Genomic DNA, 18084 nt, shown 5'->3' on the forward strand with positions numbered 1-18084 from the left:
GATTCTCACGGACTTTCAAGGATGGAAAAACATGCACAGCCACGTTACAATCTGAGGATAAATGAATGTTCGCCAGATCCACACACTGTATGTAAGAAAAGCAAGCTAAAAAGCAACATGTCAAAACCGACAAGAGGGCCAGTTAGCTCAGCTGGTTGGAGTGTAGTACTGATAACACCAAGGTCTGGGGTTCTATTCCCTGTACCACCGGCGCCAGAAGGAAAAAAAAAAAAAAAAAACTACCAAAAGGTACACTTTTCATGCGGACTTTGAAAGCAGAAAGAAATAAGTGGCACCTGCAGGCTGAAGTGCTTTGAAGAGTGCTAGGGCACAGCTGTGAACCCAAGAAACAAAGACAAAGCCATCCCTGTCCTTGGTGCTCCTCTAAACATTTGTTCAACATTTGCTTTGGTCTGCCCACTGTTTAATAAGAATAGAGTTGTTTCTTAGTGTCTTTAGGCTTTTTCCTCAAACCCATGTGCAGGCGAGGGGCAAAATATCACTTATACTCTAAACCCTGTCCAGGTGATCACCTTGTAGATTGCAGTCCACCTTCCCCGTTTAGTGGTTATGTGACTTGTGACAAGTAATTGTGATTCCATATCACCACGGCTGCAAGTCACCTCTCTGTACCTCAGCTTCTTCATCTGTAAAATTGGATCACAGAGACTGCCCACCACATGAGACTGCTGTGAGGATTAAATGATTAATAAGCAACAAGTAATATATATGTAATGTACTCAAAGCAGTGCCTGGCGTATAGTAAGCACAGTGTTTGCTATTACCATTATTACTATGTGTGGCTACGCCATTCTTATAATATGGCCGTGCAAATATTAACTATTTTATTAATCATTCTCATTAAAAGCCACTTACCAGTGGTCTGCAGAAAGTCTCCTGAAGCAGGGGTTATTATATTTACATACTAAATTGCCCACAACTGCACAAATTTTCTGAAGCATTCACACATAATTTTTAGTGTGTTCTTGCCTTTATGCATTTGTTTGGACTTTTTCTTGGATACCATCATTTAATTCATTTTCTTCCTCTTTCTTTCATCTCACCCATTTAGACTTCCTGACGTTGGGGTCAAGAGCGACGTGTGGCACCGAAACTACCCAATGCCGAAAGAAGGGAGAAGGTTCTCTCAGTTGGGCAGCGCTCTGCCAGCCTAAAAAAGCTCCTCACCTCCTGTCACATCAAGGCCAGAAAACAGAGTGGGGAGACCCCTCTACCTACCCCACGTGGGGTGGCGGTGGAAGGAACGCACATCAAGATTGCTGGCCTCTCCATTCATTTAACAAACATGTATCTACTGTGGCCAGACTATGGCCTGGGCAGAAGAAAGCAGTGGACAAGGCAGAGAGGCAGAGAAGGTGACCCGCCTCGAGGAGCTCAGCCTTGCGGAGGACCTGCCACCCTCGGGTGGGGTTAGCACCAGACCCGGCGCCGGCGTGGAGGGAACTGGCGCGCCAGGCTGCCGGCGGCCCCGCCCATTCGCCGGCGCAGCGCGGACCCGCCCCTTCGGCGGCGGCGGCGGCTGCGCGGCCCCGGCTGCGCGGGCACGCGGGGCGCCCGGCTGTCAATCACGCGCAGGCTGATCTCCGCGAGGCGGGAGCGGCGGCGGCGGCGGCGGTGGCGGTGGTGGTGGCGGTAGCGATGGGACCCCAGCGAGAGATCTGCGGCTAAGCTGGCTGCACTTGCTCCACGGGTCAGGGGATCGGAGGGAGCAGGTAAAGCCATACTGAGCCCAGGGAGAGCGGCTTCCTATGCTCCAGATGTCTCTCTCCAGTTCTCCCTGTCCTTCCTTTCTCTCTTTCCTTCCTCCCTCCTCACGCACAAATATTCATTCTCTCTCTCTCACACACACACACACACAGACACACACACTACGCACACATTCACGTTTATTGCATGTGTACAAATCTCTACAAAAACGATGCGTATTAAAATCCGTGAAAACGTACAAATTAGGGGTAACCAACTCCCTGCTTTGGTGGTGTGTGGTTTGTGTTATGTAAGAATTTGAGGGATGTACAGCTAAAAACTTAAGAGTCTCCTTCCTGTGAGACAAGGAAAGTTGTCTATTAAGTAAGAGCAAAATGCATGTGTTTGGAGTTTGCAATGCTGGTTTGATTTATTTTCCAGACTGAACTGAACCCCCACTCGACCTCCCCACTTCTTAGCCATGTCTGAAGATGTTTGAGTGTTTTGATATGATCTCAGGACCTACTTCTTTGTGTTTTTAGAAAGGGACTTGGATGGAGGTGAGACCAAGGCTAGTGACCTCAAAAAAAACAGAGGTGGGGTTTAACAGTTAGTGTTTGCTTGATTGGTTCCTGGCTCTGTAGCAGAAATGTTTTCAGAACCTTGGAGAGCTCAATAAGCTCCCGACCAGGCCAGCCCTTGGTGAACGGCATGTGTGGAATCAATCTCTTAAGAGAAAAATGGAAAGGTGACAGATAAAAAGAAGGGAAATTTAAGAGTGACAGAGAGACAGAAAAAGAGAGCGGGAGAGAGAGAGAGAGAGGGATAAGGGAAAGATAGCAGAATGTAGTGAATGTAGTGACCTATGGTTGGTTTGTTTTCTTTTGCTTATCCAGATTCAAGATTCTAACATAATTTGCTCCTTTACCCAAATCTGCTCACATACCACTCACAAAATTTGGTGGCAAGGAGACGGGCCTTAAAAAAGGGTTGGCTATGGTCCATAGAGACTGACCCTAATGATGCTGGAAATAGTTTTTCAGACCTCAGCTAGGCTTACCCACCTCAAATCTTTGGGTTTTCCTGCAAATGAGTGGGATCTGATCAACAGAAAGAATTCTCAATGACCTCTTGGAAAATACGGCCCAGTTATTATTTTATTTCACATGACTAGAGTAATGTAGGAAACCAATAGCTCTATAGCTGGCAATGGCTTTTTAATTAAATTTTGCAAGGGCACCTGCTTTTCTTAGGCAGATGGAAACTTAAATGATCATGATAGGAAGAAAATGGATATAGGAGTAAAACTCAGTCTGATGAGTAAATAGTCCAGAGAGTCTTGCTAAGTGTAAAATGCATAAAAATATCAGAAAATACAATGATTATAATACTCATTTACTATATGATATAATAAAACAAGTGCCAAAAAAGGTCAGTTCTAGAGTATCTAGGAAGCAAATTATCTTTTTATTTAGAATTTGTAAAATACAAATGAATCAGTTTAGTTGGTATTATTAACTAGATGGAACATAGTTATATCAAAATGAGAATAGCATCTGTGTAGTGTGTTACAGTTTACAAAGCCCTTTTGATTTGTCATCTCATTTATTCTATACACTATCATGAGAGCCCACAGAAAAGTTATAAAATATAAGTTAGATTTTTGTTTATAAAAAAAACTGTCTCTACTCTTGAACAAGAAGTTCTTTGTCAATGTTTTTGTCAACATTAAAATGATTCTTTATAAGTTATATAAATGGCTTATAAAATTTAGATTTCGATCTGTATCACATTCTACAGAATTTTTTTTTTTTTTTCTTAAATAGGATTGAAGAATGTGCCGTTAAAAAGACAGGCCAAAGAGTAAACAACAAGAGGAGGAAGGGGAGGACTTCAAAGGTAAGACTCAAACCTTATCAAGTGTAGATTCATAAGCAAACTTGTGGTCTGCAAATAGATAAAGAAGAGGTTAAAATTGAATATAGTTTATTTTCCTCTTCTCATTTGGGTTTTGCACTTTATGTTTCTTACTAAAAAATATATACATTTTGAAGAATTAAAGTAACTGATAGTGAGTAAAATAATTGTTCATCCTTTCTCTTTTAAAAATGATGAAAGTGGTTACTTATCCACTGAATATAAAAGAGCTCATAATAAATATATACATACATATATACATAGTATTAAAAAGTTCATAGTATAGAGCCATGAGCTCTACCACTGTTCCAGAAAAATAAAATATCTCTGAAATGATCCATTTGTACAAAAAAAATTTCAAGTTTTAAGGTCATGCTTATATAATTCCAGAATGCCTGATTTAAAAGTGAAAAAGCTGTTAGCAGGCTTTCATGCCTTCCTGCACCTAGTATGAGTCTGACTGAGACTTTTAAGTGAATTGACCTTTTGGTTTGGTGTTTGATAAGTGGTCTAAATCATCTATGTGCCTATACCTTGTCTTTGCAGCACTGGCCCTGTGGAAAAGTTGCTCTAATGGAAACTTCATTCTCATTATCTCAGAATTCTGTTATGGAATAGGAAAGCAGTATGAAAAATTGAATAATATTTCAAAGAGAATAAATAGAACGGGGCCTGTGCCTGGCCTCACAACTGACTCACACACATAGCCATGGGAAAACACTCATCCTTTCTGTGCCTCAATTTTCTGCCTCTCTTTTCTCAAGGAGACCATGAAGACAAATAATATAATGTCTAGGACATTCTCAGAGTTTCAGGAGGCATAAAGACTTATTTCTGTTTTCACAGCTTGAATATTTTAAAAGTAAAATAAAAAGTAACCACATACATTAGACTGAAATTCAAATTTCAAGCAAGTTGATACTACAGTGTATTGGTGCACATAGCGATCAAAACAGCACATGCATGGGTTTATCTGCCTGATAAAGGAATGACTCAGGGGATTCTGGACATTTGTACTCCCCCTCCTCTTCCCCCCCCCCCCCCACCAAGCCCCCATTGTTAATACCTCTTCGTGAGGCTCATTTTGTTGCATTTATTGCTTCATGGATGTGTTTCCTTCGAATCCAAAAGTCTACTGAGGGCAGACCGTGCCCCACTCATCTATGTAACCATTACCTCAGAGGTACCTGGCATATACTTAGTGCTTTTAAAACATTGAAGGAAGGGAGAAATGAAAGACAAAGGACCACTCAGGCCATCACCCACACCAACTCATGTAGAATTCTGTGCTAGGAAGTTTTGAAGTACTAGAAATTAAAGTGGTAAACAGGACAGAAAAAAATCCTGTCCTCCTGGAGCTTACAGTCTATCATGCATATGGTCTATCAGACCATAGGCAAAGAAAATACACATGAGGTTATCAGGTAACGAGTGCTGTGAAGAGAAACAAATCTGGACGAGGGAATAGAGAGTGGTGAAGGGCTGATATATAGATATGCTGATCATAGAAAGCCCCTCAGAAGAATTTGGGAGGGGAGCTACAGTATAATGTTCTCTTTCCCCGGGTCTCTGGGAGGTGACAGGTGTGTTCTGTTGCTAAGAACTGAATATTCATTTAATGTCTAACTGCACATGCAATTGAGGTAGTTGCTTATAGGCAGATTACAAAAAGAAGATTACAAAATGAAGATCCATGGATGGATCTTCATTTATCAGCACGTAGGATGTCTTTCAAGGAAAATGAAAACAACTCCTTCTTCATAGATGATCAAACAACCACACACAAAGGTGGCTTGTGCCCCACCACAATGGCCACGCAGGCAGGGGGATACAACAGGCCCCTCTAGTGTGTTTACAAAATGAGTACTCACGTGGACTCACTTAAATACGACACTGGACAGCGTTTTCACTCCCTCCCTCTGTTCATGTACCTCCTGAGATGTTCAAGCTTTCTCTAAAGAAAGGAGCCCTCTAAAACCTGTTGCCTAACAACAGCCATAGAGTTAACATTACTGTTTTTCCTGCTGTCACTACAGCTACTGAAATAAAAGCATCAGAATTTGCATGAAAGCTTGTTCATTAAGTAAATGCTGAGCCAAGCTAAAAAAGCCTTTGCACGTACCTTATGTTTATCTTCATCCAGATTTGTTACATACAGTTTAAGGAGCACCTAGCTTTTAAAGTGACTTTATGAAGTGACTTTGTGTATCCTTTTCATAATACTGGACATGTCAATCAACTGAGTAGATTCCAAATAACTGTACTATTTTCTGTATTGGGACAAAAAGTTACTGGCTTCCCTAGGAAGCATGTAAGTCTTTGTTGAGATTTTCTAGGTCCAAAACCCTCACTCTAACATATTATATTTATAAATTTATGTTCTGCCAAGTAATCATTCTCCTCTAGAAGTGAATCCCAACTAGTTGTATGTTTGGGAACGTGTGTGAAAACTCTCAGACCCTCAGGGATGACTATTTTACATTATACATGATACTGAAGTAACTTGTTAAACAAACAATATACTAATATTCAGTCTACTTAGTAGCAAGTAACTAACCTAACAAGTAGCTTATATGCCCCTTTAAACTGAAGCATCATATGTACCAGAATAAAGTAAGAATTTGGGACAGTCAGTGAGGGTGTGGAAGGAGGTGGGAAATCAGTAAACCCAGTTGTTTTTCCAGCAAAAAGCAATTGACTCACTCTGTAGATTCATAGCCAAAAAATCCTAGAAAACTACATCTGGGAGGAATTAGAGATTGATCTAGTCTGACCATCTTATTTTAAGGATGGTGAAACCATAGCCCAAGAGGTTAATCAGCTTGTCTGAGGTCTTATGACCAGTAAGTTGCAGATCGAAAACTAGTATCAGAGTCCATTCTCTGCTCGGTGTGGTCAGCACAACACAGGCCATGTTCTTGTTCATACTTTGTACTACTAGACGAGAAAACAGGTTCACTGGAATTCTTTTTCTGGAATGTATCTAACGTCACTAAAAATCCATCTGACTTAGAGTAGAGCCCCTATCACTCAGGCACAAAAACATTTGTTTTATGACACTGTCTATCTCCTTTATGATCTAACCAGTATTGTTTCTAACAAAGTTGGACCACTGAGTCTCATCTTATAAAGCAGAAACATTTAACCTAATGTGTCAGAAACAAGCTGTGCAGGGAATGACTACAATATGTCACGTGGTCCTGCTCTGCTTCAAAGCTCAATCCTGAGAATGCCTTCAGCATCTAAGGAAAACAACTCTTACTGTTGCTATGAGGAACTTGTTTACTCCTATCGTATCTATTTTTGTCCTTTTTTATGTTAAAGTCTCTGGTGCTTTATAGAAAACCTGAAAATATATATTTAGATGAGTTGGTTCTGACTATGCAAGTATATGATTCAGTTTATACTCCTGCTTATTATATTACTTGTCATCTTTCATCTGCTCCCTGACTCAGGTGTCATCGTTAGCAGATGATTTTTCTATGCCTCGTTTTCCTCAATGACAAAACAGAGTTAGTAATACTAATTTCATTGCCCCTTGGCCAAAATTTTAATTAGAATGTCTTCAAAGAAAGTGCCTTTAAAATTATTCTACTTATGTATCTCTGGTGATGGGCTCTTATTAACCATCTTCATTGTATAAGCATTAAATAGAAAGTACAGAAGTGATCGTTCTAGCACTTACAATATGAAAACTGGGTTAACATTCTTTTGACTTGTCAGACTTTGCTGCTCTAATCAGGCAAAGTACATCCTAAAATCTTGACATTTTATGAAATAATATTCTTGTGAATGTTTAAAATTTTTAAAAAGAAATCATACTTTTGCCTCTCCTGCGCTCTCCTCCTGGGTGATTTCTTTAGAAAGCAGCTGACCCTGAAACAGAAGGCATAGATACTAAATCTAATATTGACCAATGGTTTAAAAGATGAGGTTTGGGCCCCCATCAATACCACATGCTTGCATCATTTTTCTAAAATCAGGGCCATATTTCCTGAACTTGTCTACAGTTTCTAACCAAACCCACTTGTGGCTAAGAGCACACATTTATAAGATGTCCTTATGAGTTCACTTTGTGCCCATGAGACAGAGTCATGCTAACTGTCCCTGGCTTCAGCTTTGATTTCAGTCCCATGATTCTATCCAACACACACTAAGTGGCCACATATGGCACTTGATAGAACTGTAGATTAATGTTTTTCACTTGAAGATAAACATTACTATTTGTTTTCTTTTTTTTTTTTTTTTTTTTTTTTTTGTCTTTTTCGTGACCGGCACTCAGCCAGTGAGTGCACCGCCATGAGTGCACCGGCCAGTCCTATATAGGATCCGAACCCGCGGCGGAAGCGTCCCTGCACTCCCAGCGCCGCACTCCCAGCGCCGCACTCTCCTGAGTGCGCCACGGGCTTGGCCCCTATGTGGTTTCTTGATAAGGAATTGGAAATATTTAATATGCCTCTGTTGGCCTGGCTTTTAGCACAAGCCCTGAGAAAACCTGGTTCAGTGAGAAAATAACCTATATCGTTCCTCGCTTTGTCACATATAGACTATGTCCATACAACGAAAACCAGCCAGAGGATAAATGAAAAATCCAAGTAAGTATTTTGCTTTTCCAACTGCACATTTATTTGCTTATATGAAGATCAGGAAACCAAAGAACAAACAGGATAAATGAGAATGCCCTTACTCACCAAAATTACTGTGTCCCTCAGTATTTTCTGTTTTTAATCATGAATTAATAACCAAATCTATATAAATGCCTCTCTCTAAGGGTATTGTTTAGGTTAAATCAAGTTGAGATATCTATCTAAAAAAGCAGAGTCCCAAGTAGCCCACCCAGGGCATAGTTTTATCTATGAAACTCTGAATCTTATTTATTCTAGATTCTTTATGGAGAGTAATAAAAGTCTGTGTCTACTCTCCACATTATTCTCCAGTCACCCACATGGACAAATGTATCCATAAATAATGGCTGAATATATGGCACTGGAGTTTAATAAGACATAAATGATTGGCCGAGCCATTTGTAATTAAGAAAGCATGAAGTATAAGTTGCTCAATAGCTTTTTAATAAAGCTCTGTACAACTTGACAATGAGTTAAAATGTTAGAGGAAGATACGTGAGATCCAAAGACAAAATTAAAAGCTGCTAAGACTAACATCAGGTAGATTCCACAAAGAAACATGGCTAAAAATCACAGAGGATGGTCCAAGGCAAATTCCATCTGTAGCAAATGAAAGTGCCTGCCTAATTCTTTCACATGTAAGTGTAAAGACTACTGGATTCTAAGAGATTAAAGATGTCTTGTCAAGGCAATGAAAATCTCAACTTCTTTGTTGCCATTTCTCATGTGCCTCATGCTTAAATTTTTGCATAATTTAACTGAGCTGTGCTGGTGTGTCTCATTTCATTTACAAAGAATCAGTTCTAGCATGGAATATTTGGGGTAATTTTGCATTGAACAGAAAAGAAGAGCAGCTTATCAGAAAGACAAGTCTTTCGAAGCGTCTTTATATTGGGCTGGCCTGTTAGCTTAGTTGGCTAGAGCACAGCCTTATAACACCAAAGTCATGGGTTCGCATCCCTGTACCAGCCAGCCACCAAACAAGAAAAAACACCACCAACAAAAGTGTCTTTATATCTTAAGAAAAGAGCATTCTTCAAATTGGCTGACATTACTCAGCCTGGTTCTCCTCACCTTTAATATGCCTTTTGGTCTGAGGCCACAGCCCATGAGGCTGATCCATGTGGATGTTGTCATTCCAGCCAGAAAGGATGAGTTCTTGCAGCAACGTCTGTGGGTCCAGGCAGGCACAGGCTGCTACCGAGGCTGGGTACCAGCGCTATGGGGTCCGGTCCTACCTGCACCAGTTTTACGAGGACTGTACCGCCTCGATCTGGGAGTATGAGGATGATTTCCAGATCCAGAGATCACCTAACAGGTGGAGCTCAGTACTCTGGAAGGTAAGGAAAGAACATGTATTTAACTGGTGGGGATGGAAAAATTATTGGATATAGTAAATACTGAGAACTGAGTAAATACAGAGAACTGAGAGGTTTGGTATTCTGTGTGTACATCACTCCTGATGATACCAAATGCATTTTTCTTCCCTTAGGACAGGAGAATCTAAACCTCTAAGCACAGAATTATTGTCAGTGAGTAGGATAAACATAAATAGGCCCAATTGCATGTTAATTATTATTGCTACTGTTATTAACGTGCCACTAATTTCACTAACTGTGAAGCTACACATAGGCAAAACATTGTATTCTTTCAGCCTCCCTTACAGGCTTGGTAAATATCATTTGACAAGTTGCAATAATTATATAAAAGGAAATAATTTAGAGAGAGTTAATGTTGAGACATAGTACACTGGTGTATACCAGCTCTGCCTCTACCGGATAAGAGATCATGAGCCTCTCTGAGCCTCAACCTCCTCAAATGAAGGAGCCTCATTAGAGAATATATTCAGTCTTCCAACAAATAATTAGTGAGCACCTACTCTGTGTCAAGAGGGTTCAACATGCTGGAGATTAAAGTGATAAACAGGAGAAGAAAAAATCCCTGCCCTCATGGAGCTTACAGTCTATCATGGCAAACAGACCATAAATAAACCACATAATAGAATGTCAGATAGTGATACATGCTGTGAAGATGAATAAATCCAGCTAAGAGGATAGGGAGTGGTGGGGACTTGTATTTAGATATGCTGGTGGTAGAGAGCCTTTCACAGGAGAAGATGTTTGAGCAAGTACCAGGATGAGCTGAGGCACAGACCATAAAATTGTCTGGCTGAAGGTCATTCGACCTCAGAAAAAAGCAGGTCCAAAACTTCTGAAATGGGAACGAGTTTGGTGTGTTTGAAAAAGATCAAGAGGGGGCCAAGCCCGTGGCGCACTTGGTAGAGTGCTGCGCTGGGAGCGCGGCGACTCTCCCGCCGCGGGTTTGGATCCCATATAGGAATGACCAGTGCGCTCACTGGCTGAGTGCTAGTCACGAAAAAAAAAGACAAAAAAAAAAAAAAGAAAAAGATCAAGAGGTACAGTCTGATTGGAGTGGAGTGAGGACAGGGACATGCAATGTGTTCAGAAATATAACAGGGCACAGATGATTTACATAGAGCCTTGTAGATGACAGTGAGAACCTGGGCTTTTATCTCAAGACATGTGGGAAGAACCTGTGAACAAGCAGGAGAAACAAAAAGGTTTCAAAAGCTGGTCATGAGAGAGTATGGCATGTTCAGGAGACTGCAAATAGTTCCCTATGGCTAGGGTAAATGTTTGCACGTTGGAGGACAGGGATCAGGAGATGAACCAGGAATGCATATAAGAGCCAGATCACAGAGGACTTTGAAAGGCTACGTAATGGAAAGTTCCCCAGAATCTTTCAGCTTGAGTACAGTGAGGAGGCAAGATAACAGTAAATGTAGGCTTTCCTGGGGAGGGGGGATGTCTCACAATCAGGTGTAAATGCACACACACACACACACACACACACACAGCATTACACACATTCTCTGTGCCTTAGAGGTCCTCGGTTACTCATGGTTGCCTCAGTCACTCCCAATTTGTTCCAATGCCTGCAACTGCTGCCGTCTACAAAAGCTATGTGACATGGCCCCACCTGCCCCCTGCCACCTATCGCTGCCACCTATTTCCCGAGGATCAAACAGGCTATGGTAGAATTATTCTTGTCCTTTCTTGTCCTTGCACTTGACTTTGGCTAAGGCTGTTGCCACTTAATTGTCTATGCAGCAAGCAGCCTCCATATGCAGGTACTGAACCAATGGGAGCAGTCTTCTCCCCCGCACTCATTCTTTCCTCACTCAGAGCTATTTTCTTTCCTCCTCCTCAACCTAGCTCAGAAACCGCTCAGAGGACATCAATGATTATGCCCAGGTAGAAGGCAACACTGCCTCCCCACAGCCTTACTAGAGGCAAACGGAACTCACATCCTTGTCTTTCCTCTCAGGTTAAGCCCCTCCATCTGTCCTAATCTCTCCAGTTTCCCCCTGAACTAGGTCAGAGTTTAAACTTACTTCTTAGATTTTTTTCCAGAGTTTTGCTGGATATTAAGGAGTATTATACAAGAAATGAGAGGAGCTGTGGGAGACTAGTAAGAAGAGAAAACATGTGGTATTGTTTCTGGTTCTTGAAAGATTTCTCAGGTGGCACTTGAAGGATGGGCAGAGCAGGTTGAGACTAGCAATGGAGACCATCAGGATGCGGTTGCAATGGTCCAGGCAAGATCTAATACTGGTTTCTACCATTTGAGTAGCTCTGGTGGAGAGGAGAGAAAAGATTCAAGAGACTCTTATGAGGCAGAATCAGTAAGATTTCATTATCTATGAATGTGAATGTGAGGAAGGGCTCCGGGAATGTGTGGATGGGAGGAACACAGAAAAGTTGGGAAGGAATTTACAGAGTACCATTTTGAACATCTGGAATTTGAGGAGCCTTTGGGACATTTTTCTGTAGATCCTCCTACTGGCTGTCAGAAAGATGGTCTAGAGCTTGAGAGAGGTCCAGGCTGAAGCTGGAGAACTGGAAGTCATTGGTAATAGGTGGGAGTTGAAACTGTGCCCACAGATTAAACCCTAGAGAGAACATATTGAACAAGAAGAGGTGGGATCAAGGGTGGAACCCTGGAGAATACCAATAATTCATGAAGAATGTTGGCAAAGCAGACTGAAAGTGAGTTGTTACAAGATAGAGCTACAAACAGGAGAGAGTGTCAGAGATAACTGTAGGGGAGGGTTTCAAGAAAGCATAAGCATTTAATATCAGTGACTACAGAATATTTAGGTGAGATTACAAAAAGAAAAATCACATTGGACTTGATGATTAGGAGGTCATTCGTGACCTCAGAAAAGGCAGTTTTAAGGAAATCATGGAGGACTAAGTTTGGCTGTCAAGGGTAGGAATGACCTAGAGCTGTAGTTAGAGAGGAATGCAGGGCTCTAGAATAGCTTTGAAAGACAGAGGTGGTTGAATGTGTTTACACACTGGAGGGAAGGAGTGGAATCCCCGTAAAGTGGAAGAGCTGATGTGGGGCTCCACTGCCCAGGTGAAGGGGTGCTGGGAGGGCTGTGTGAGGTCAGGCATGTGGAAAGACCGAGATCAGAGCCTGGCATTGGTTCTTGCTTTGTAAAGCTCAGTATCATGCTGAGGCAAGCAGGGACAGTGGGGCTAGAATCTGCCAGTGCCACAGGCAGATGTCACCACTCAGAGCCCAGGTCCTGCTGAGGAGAGGTAGCGGCAGCCCTCAGGGCTGATGAAGAGGAAAAGCCAGTCTTCGCTCTTGATGAGCTTCCCTGGATTCCCTCTAACCCAGATGGCTCCTCCACGGTTAGCTCCCTCCAGTGCCCCCCATCCCCTGCTGTTCTTTCCTGCCATGCCTGTCCTTGCTTCCAGCAGTAATCACTGCCACCCCTCCATCAGGACAGCTGCACCACAGCTGCTGCCAGCTCTGCCTCTTGGAGTGAACCACATTTTCAGACCTCATCACTCACCGACATACAACGAAAAGGATGTTGGTCAAAATGACAGCAGTCTCTGGCTTCTAGCCCCCACCAGCAAAATTCCTGGAATCCAACTTCTCCTCCCTATCCAATCCTCCTTTCCAGCAGCAGGGACTGGGTTTTCAACATACTTCCCAGAGCCAAGAGAGTCATCAGAAGCCACAGCACAAGAACTGTCCTTGCTGCTGCTTTGGGGGCTTGTCACGGCCTGGAGAGGTCCTTCTCTTTCACCATCGGGGTTGGCCTCACAATCCCACTGTGGTGCCGGGGGGAGGACCCACCCAGCAGCATTCCAGCTCTTCTATGTGGCGCTAAACAGAGCTGCTTTGCTCTCATAGATCTTTAAATGACCTCTGTGTTGCCATTTTTTTTTAACTCCTCAATTGTATAGAGCCCTCTTTCTCTTAGAGCTAGGACCACTTCACCTTAGAACTGTGTCCAGAGACAATTTTTATAATACTGGAATCACTTCCCCAATTTTTCTTCCTCGCAGTACTCCACCATGGTGCCAGGGTTAAGCCGAAGTATCCCAGTGCCCTTCCTCCCTTCCATCCTGCTCTCAGGGGGGTTAAGAAGCAGCCTATTCTTGATTCCGCCATGACTCCTTCACGCCTACCATCTCGAGCTCTCCCTGGCGTGTTTGAACTGGTTTAGAGTCCCTCAGAGGGCACATCTCCTGGGGATCCTCATTAGACTTGCATCGATCATGCATCCAGGATCCATGGAGTCAAATGCTCGTTCCACACAACCCCCTCCCTTCCCCATCCAAGACAGACCTCTCTCCAACACAGGAAAAGGAGGAAAGGGGCAATGTGGCCAGCCACTTTTCCGTCCTCACAGTGAGCAGGAGTCCTCCCATCTGCATGCCATGCTTTGCCTTTTAGCTTCTGAGTAACATTCCAAGAGTGGATTTTCATCTAAAGCACTGCTTCATTGAGGAACAGACTGCTCAGAGAATCAATCACCTGGCTCCGTATTCATCAGTCTGTGGTTTAAGTTAGTCAGACAGGAATATTTATGGAGTGTCAGGCTGGAATAAGAGCCATGGAGAGGCAAGACAGAGATGGGAGACAGAGCACACTGGCCCCGCCTGCTCTCCCGAATCTCAGAAGCTGGAATGGAAACATCTTTGCTGCCCTCCATTTCTAAGAATCAGTGCCAGTTCTTGAGAAGGAAGATAATTTAGGGACATATGAAGAATGTCATCATGGATATTTAAGTTAATTTACTTTGGGCATTCAGAATTTTTTGATGTGAGTCACTTTTTAAAAGTTATAAATAATGGTTAGTCTTTGAAGATGACTTGCCACCATTTTTAGAAAAATGTAGAAAGCCATCCAAAATGTTATATTTTACAACCCAGTTGTTCCTGTAGTACTTGTATCTTACGTAGGAGAGTTTCTGGTTTTTTTCCCAGAAGACATCATTTTGGCTTTCCAATAATAATAATAATGATAGCTACAAGTACTTATGACAATTTATTACTTATCCGGGTACAAGACTAAATGCTTTCATAAAAGGTCTCATTTAGTCATCACAACAACTCTATGAAGTAGGTACTATTATCATTTGTCATTTTATAGATGGGGAAATTAACAACAAGAACATTGAAGTAACTTTCCTTCTGTGATCTAAGTGGTAGATGGTAGTTCTAGAATCTAAACCTGAATTTGTTAATCCCAAACCTGTGAGCTTCAGCCTCCAAATGGTGTATCACTTTCCGTCTTCAGTGTGTTGCACTTTACTAGAAGCTGAGCTAATGCAGTTTAACCTCCATCTGCCACTCTTAACACTTCTTAGCATCTGCACATGTACAGTCTACACAGCTGCATGTGAAAGGAGAAACAGCACTGGTCTGGGGGTCAACTCCATGGTTCTAAGCCCTGCCTCCACAACTTGCTAGCTGTCTGTCTTTGGGCTGATAACTTACCCTCTGTGAAGCTACATTTTCTTACCCATAGCTAGCAATTATGGTTCCTTCTCGGCTTACTTGGAGAAGAGGTGGGTATTTATAAAGACTGTCAATGTCCCCCAGCCAAGACCACCAGGAACATACCAATACGTTGAGCAGTTGGGTTTATTACTCATCACAGTGAAAGAGAATGATGTCTTGGGGGACTATGGGGCATTCCGGGAAGAGAGAGTGAAAAATGATGTATTATAAGATGTGGGTTTTGGTTGGGTGGTTTGGGGATGGGTCTAATAAAGTGAGAGTTCACTCTGGATTGTCAGGGATGATTCTATGATTGGATATCTTAATAAATCAAGTCTATGGAGAGGGCAGACTGGAGTGAGACTAAAGCCCTAATGGGTAAGAGCAGTAGCAGGCACTCAAAATAACCAGGCAAGGGGGTCATTTGGTATTTTGCGGTTTGCACAATGACCTCGTTTTTATCCGTGCTTAGAGAAGTGGCATCGTCTTGTCCCACTCCATCATGATCATAGAATGAGCCTGTCTGGTGTTCATGTTCTAAGATTGATTGTGCCCAGCAGGAGAACAGCATGGCCTTGCTGCCAGCTTCTTGCCAGCTTCTAACAACATCAAAGCCTAGGAGAGAGAGTCACGCCAGCCCCCGGGTATCAGGGCTGCTTTTCTCTTCCTCAGGATCAAATAAGACAGTGTAAGCAAAGGAAGGTTTTGTCAACTGAAAAGCATTGTACAAATAGAAAAATATCAAGACTAAGTGCTACAGTTGCTGGTTGGCATTAAAATCAGAAAGGTCTCCCTTTCACCTTCTTTTTAAACTAGAAAATCAAGTAGGGTTTTCATGTGAATTGGGGGTGACTGGGAATATTCACTTCTCTTGAGAAACAAGACAAGTCCTGTGCTTGAGGCTTCCAGGGAGAGCTGACCCACCTGGCTTATTTTGTCTTGCTTCTATCGTTATCTTGCCCTAGGTCGGACTCATCTCAGGCACAGTCTTCGTGGTTCTCGGATTGACTGTTCTGGCAGTGGGCTTTCTTGTGCCCCCTAAAATCGAAGCATTTGGCGAAGCCGATTTCATGGTGGTCGATACACACGCTGTCCAGTTCAATGGTGCCCTTGACGCATGCAAGTTGGCAGGAGCCGTTCTCTTCTGCATTGGGGGCACGTCCATGGCAGGGTGCCTGCTGATGTCGGTGTTTGCAAAAAGCTACTCCAAAGAAGAAAAATTCCTTCAGCAAAAGTTTAAAGAGCGAATTGCAGACATCAAAGCCCACACCCAGCCCATTACAAAAGCTCCGGGCCCAGGAGAAACAAAGATTCCGGTCACTTTGTCCAGAGTTCAAAATGTCCAGCCTCTATCAGCAACCTGAAATCTTCCCCCACCCCAGTCCTCCCTTCTGATTTACACACATTGATGTTAAAAGAAGCACGCCAGTTTTGGGGGATGACAAGGATTTGGTGTTGACCTGGGCTGTGCTCGGCTGTGGGCAGTGTGGTGTGTGAGCTCACACCTGCACAGTCTGGGTGGCTCTGGTGAAGGCTGAGGCCACTCGTCATCCCATGCACAGGCATCCAGCTGCTTCTGTGTGCCCACCAGGACCCTGTGGAACCCCTCTTTCATATATTGTGACTTCGTGTTATTTTCCGTGTTATTTGAAAGCGCTGAACAGTTTAGACCAGCCTACCAACAACTAATGTGGTTCATTTTCTTTTCTAATTTTGATTTTTCTTGTCTTTCTTGCGTAGTGCTGTCTTCCATTTCTGTCTCATCATGTGTAAGACATTGTCATGTGTGCTCATAGAAACATGAAATTCTCTGATTTTGACCCAAACATTAATCTTTTAACTATATCTTAACATGAGGTTCCTGATATTGGATAATTTATCGGCATTCTCCACAAATCTTTTTGCTTTCTCCTTTTTTTTTAAAAGAAAGCTAAAATTGCCAACTTCAGAATATTGGCAAAAATATTAATATTAGGAATATCTATTTATGTAGTGTCCAAAAGCAATGAATTAGAAGTCAAGAAATTTGAGTTTCTACTACTAACTACCTGTGGGATCTTGGGTAAATTGTTTAACCTCCCAGGCCTCAGTTTCCCCATCTGTATAATGGGGTCCTGGACTAGTGTCTAAGGGAGCTCCTTGCTCAGACATCTGAGATTACTTTTTTGTCATGTGTCATCAAGTCTCTCCCCCAACTAGGTTTACAGTGTCCTTGTGGCTATCACCATGGTGGGACTTTTTCAGAATAGGACTCCTAGAAAGTCACCGAGTCAGCAGCTTTCATGCTACCCCAGCAGTTTATACAATGTCGTCAGATTTTATAAGGACAAAAGTAAGCCATCCTCCACTAAGAAATCCCTGGGTTTCTTAAGCTTAAAAGGGGTTTTCTTTCACATACAAGATGTTTTATTCTCCAGCAAGATGTTCATCTCATCCCTTGCACTTTTATTTAGTCTGTGGATTTAAATTAGACTAAGGGAAGTGGAAGATGTGACCTTGGTGTTCTCCAAGAATTTGTGCCACCTTGGAGTTCTGTCTTTCTTTTTCTTCCTTTACTGGATAAATAAAATATGTGAACGAGCGGAACCTGGATCACATTGTCATTCCTTCAGAGTGGCTATTTTCTCTCTACCATGTAATTTTCCATTCTGAGGCTGAACAAGCACTGATGTTTCCCTAGCTAAATGGAAGAATAAACGAAGCAATTAGTGTTCTTTGTGCACAGTGTTTATTTTGCACAGTCCAGCATAAAACACAGGGAAAATCAGCATCCTCAGCAAGGATTATTGGCCAGATTTTGGAGAAAATGTTTGTTTCCTCAGATTCTCTACCTTTCTGTGGAAATACCATTTTAATGTTATTTTTGGAAGCCTTATACAAGCCCTTAAGCATCTGTTCAAGGAAACATCATCTGAAGCTTTCCATGTTGCTTCTGTCTTGTGTACCAATGAATCTATGCCAATGAGACTTGACTTTTAAAAGCCTCCAGAATGAAAACTAATGGG

The 18084-nt window shown here is 42.4% G+C and overlaps 1 protein-coding gene across 1 annotated transcript; it reads left to right on the forward strand.

Annotated features, from left to right (window-relative positions):
• The first annotated feature begins 9400 nt into the window (after window positions 1–9400).
• On the forward strand, window positions 9401–16443 carry NRSN1 (neurensin 1). The gene is made up of 2 exons (XM_063098475.1): window positions 9401–9589; window positions 16045–16443. The coding sequence occupies exons 1-2, from the start codon at window positions 9401–9403 to the stop codon at window positions 16441–16443; spliced, it is 588 nt and encodes a 195-aa protein (XP_062954545.1).
• The last annotated feature ends 1641 nt before the right edge of the window (window positions 16444–18084 follow it).

Source organism: Cynocephalus volans, chromosome 5 (assembly GCF_027409185.1).
Source record: "Cynocephalus volans isolate mCynVol1 chromosome 5, mCynVol1.pri, whole genome shotgun sequence".
Lineage (NCBI taxonomy): Eukaryota > Metazoa > Chordata > Mammalia > Dermoptera > Cynocephalidae > Cynocephalus > Cynocephalus volans.

Excerpts from the sequence above, each read along its gene's own strand:
- NRSN1 (XM_063098475.1), top strand. The coding sequence starts at position 9,401 with ATGAGTTCTTGCAGCAACGTCTGTGGGTCCAGGCAGGCACAGGCTGCT. Across the intron at positions 9,590-16,044 it reads GGAGCTCAGTACTCTGGAAG|GTCGGACTCATCTCAGGCAC; the intron begins GTAAGGAAAGAA and ends ATCTTGCCCTAG.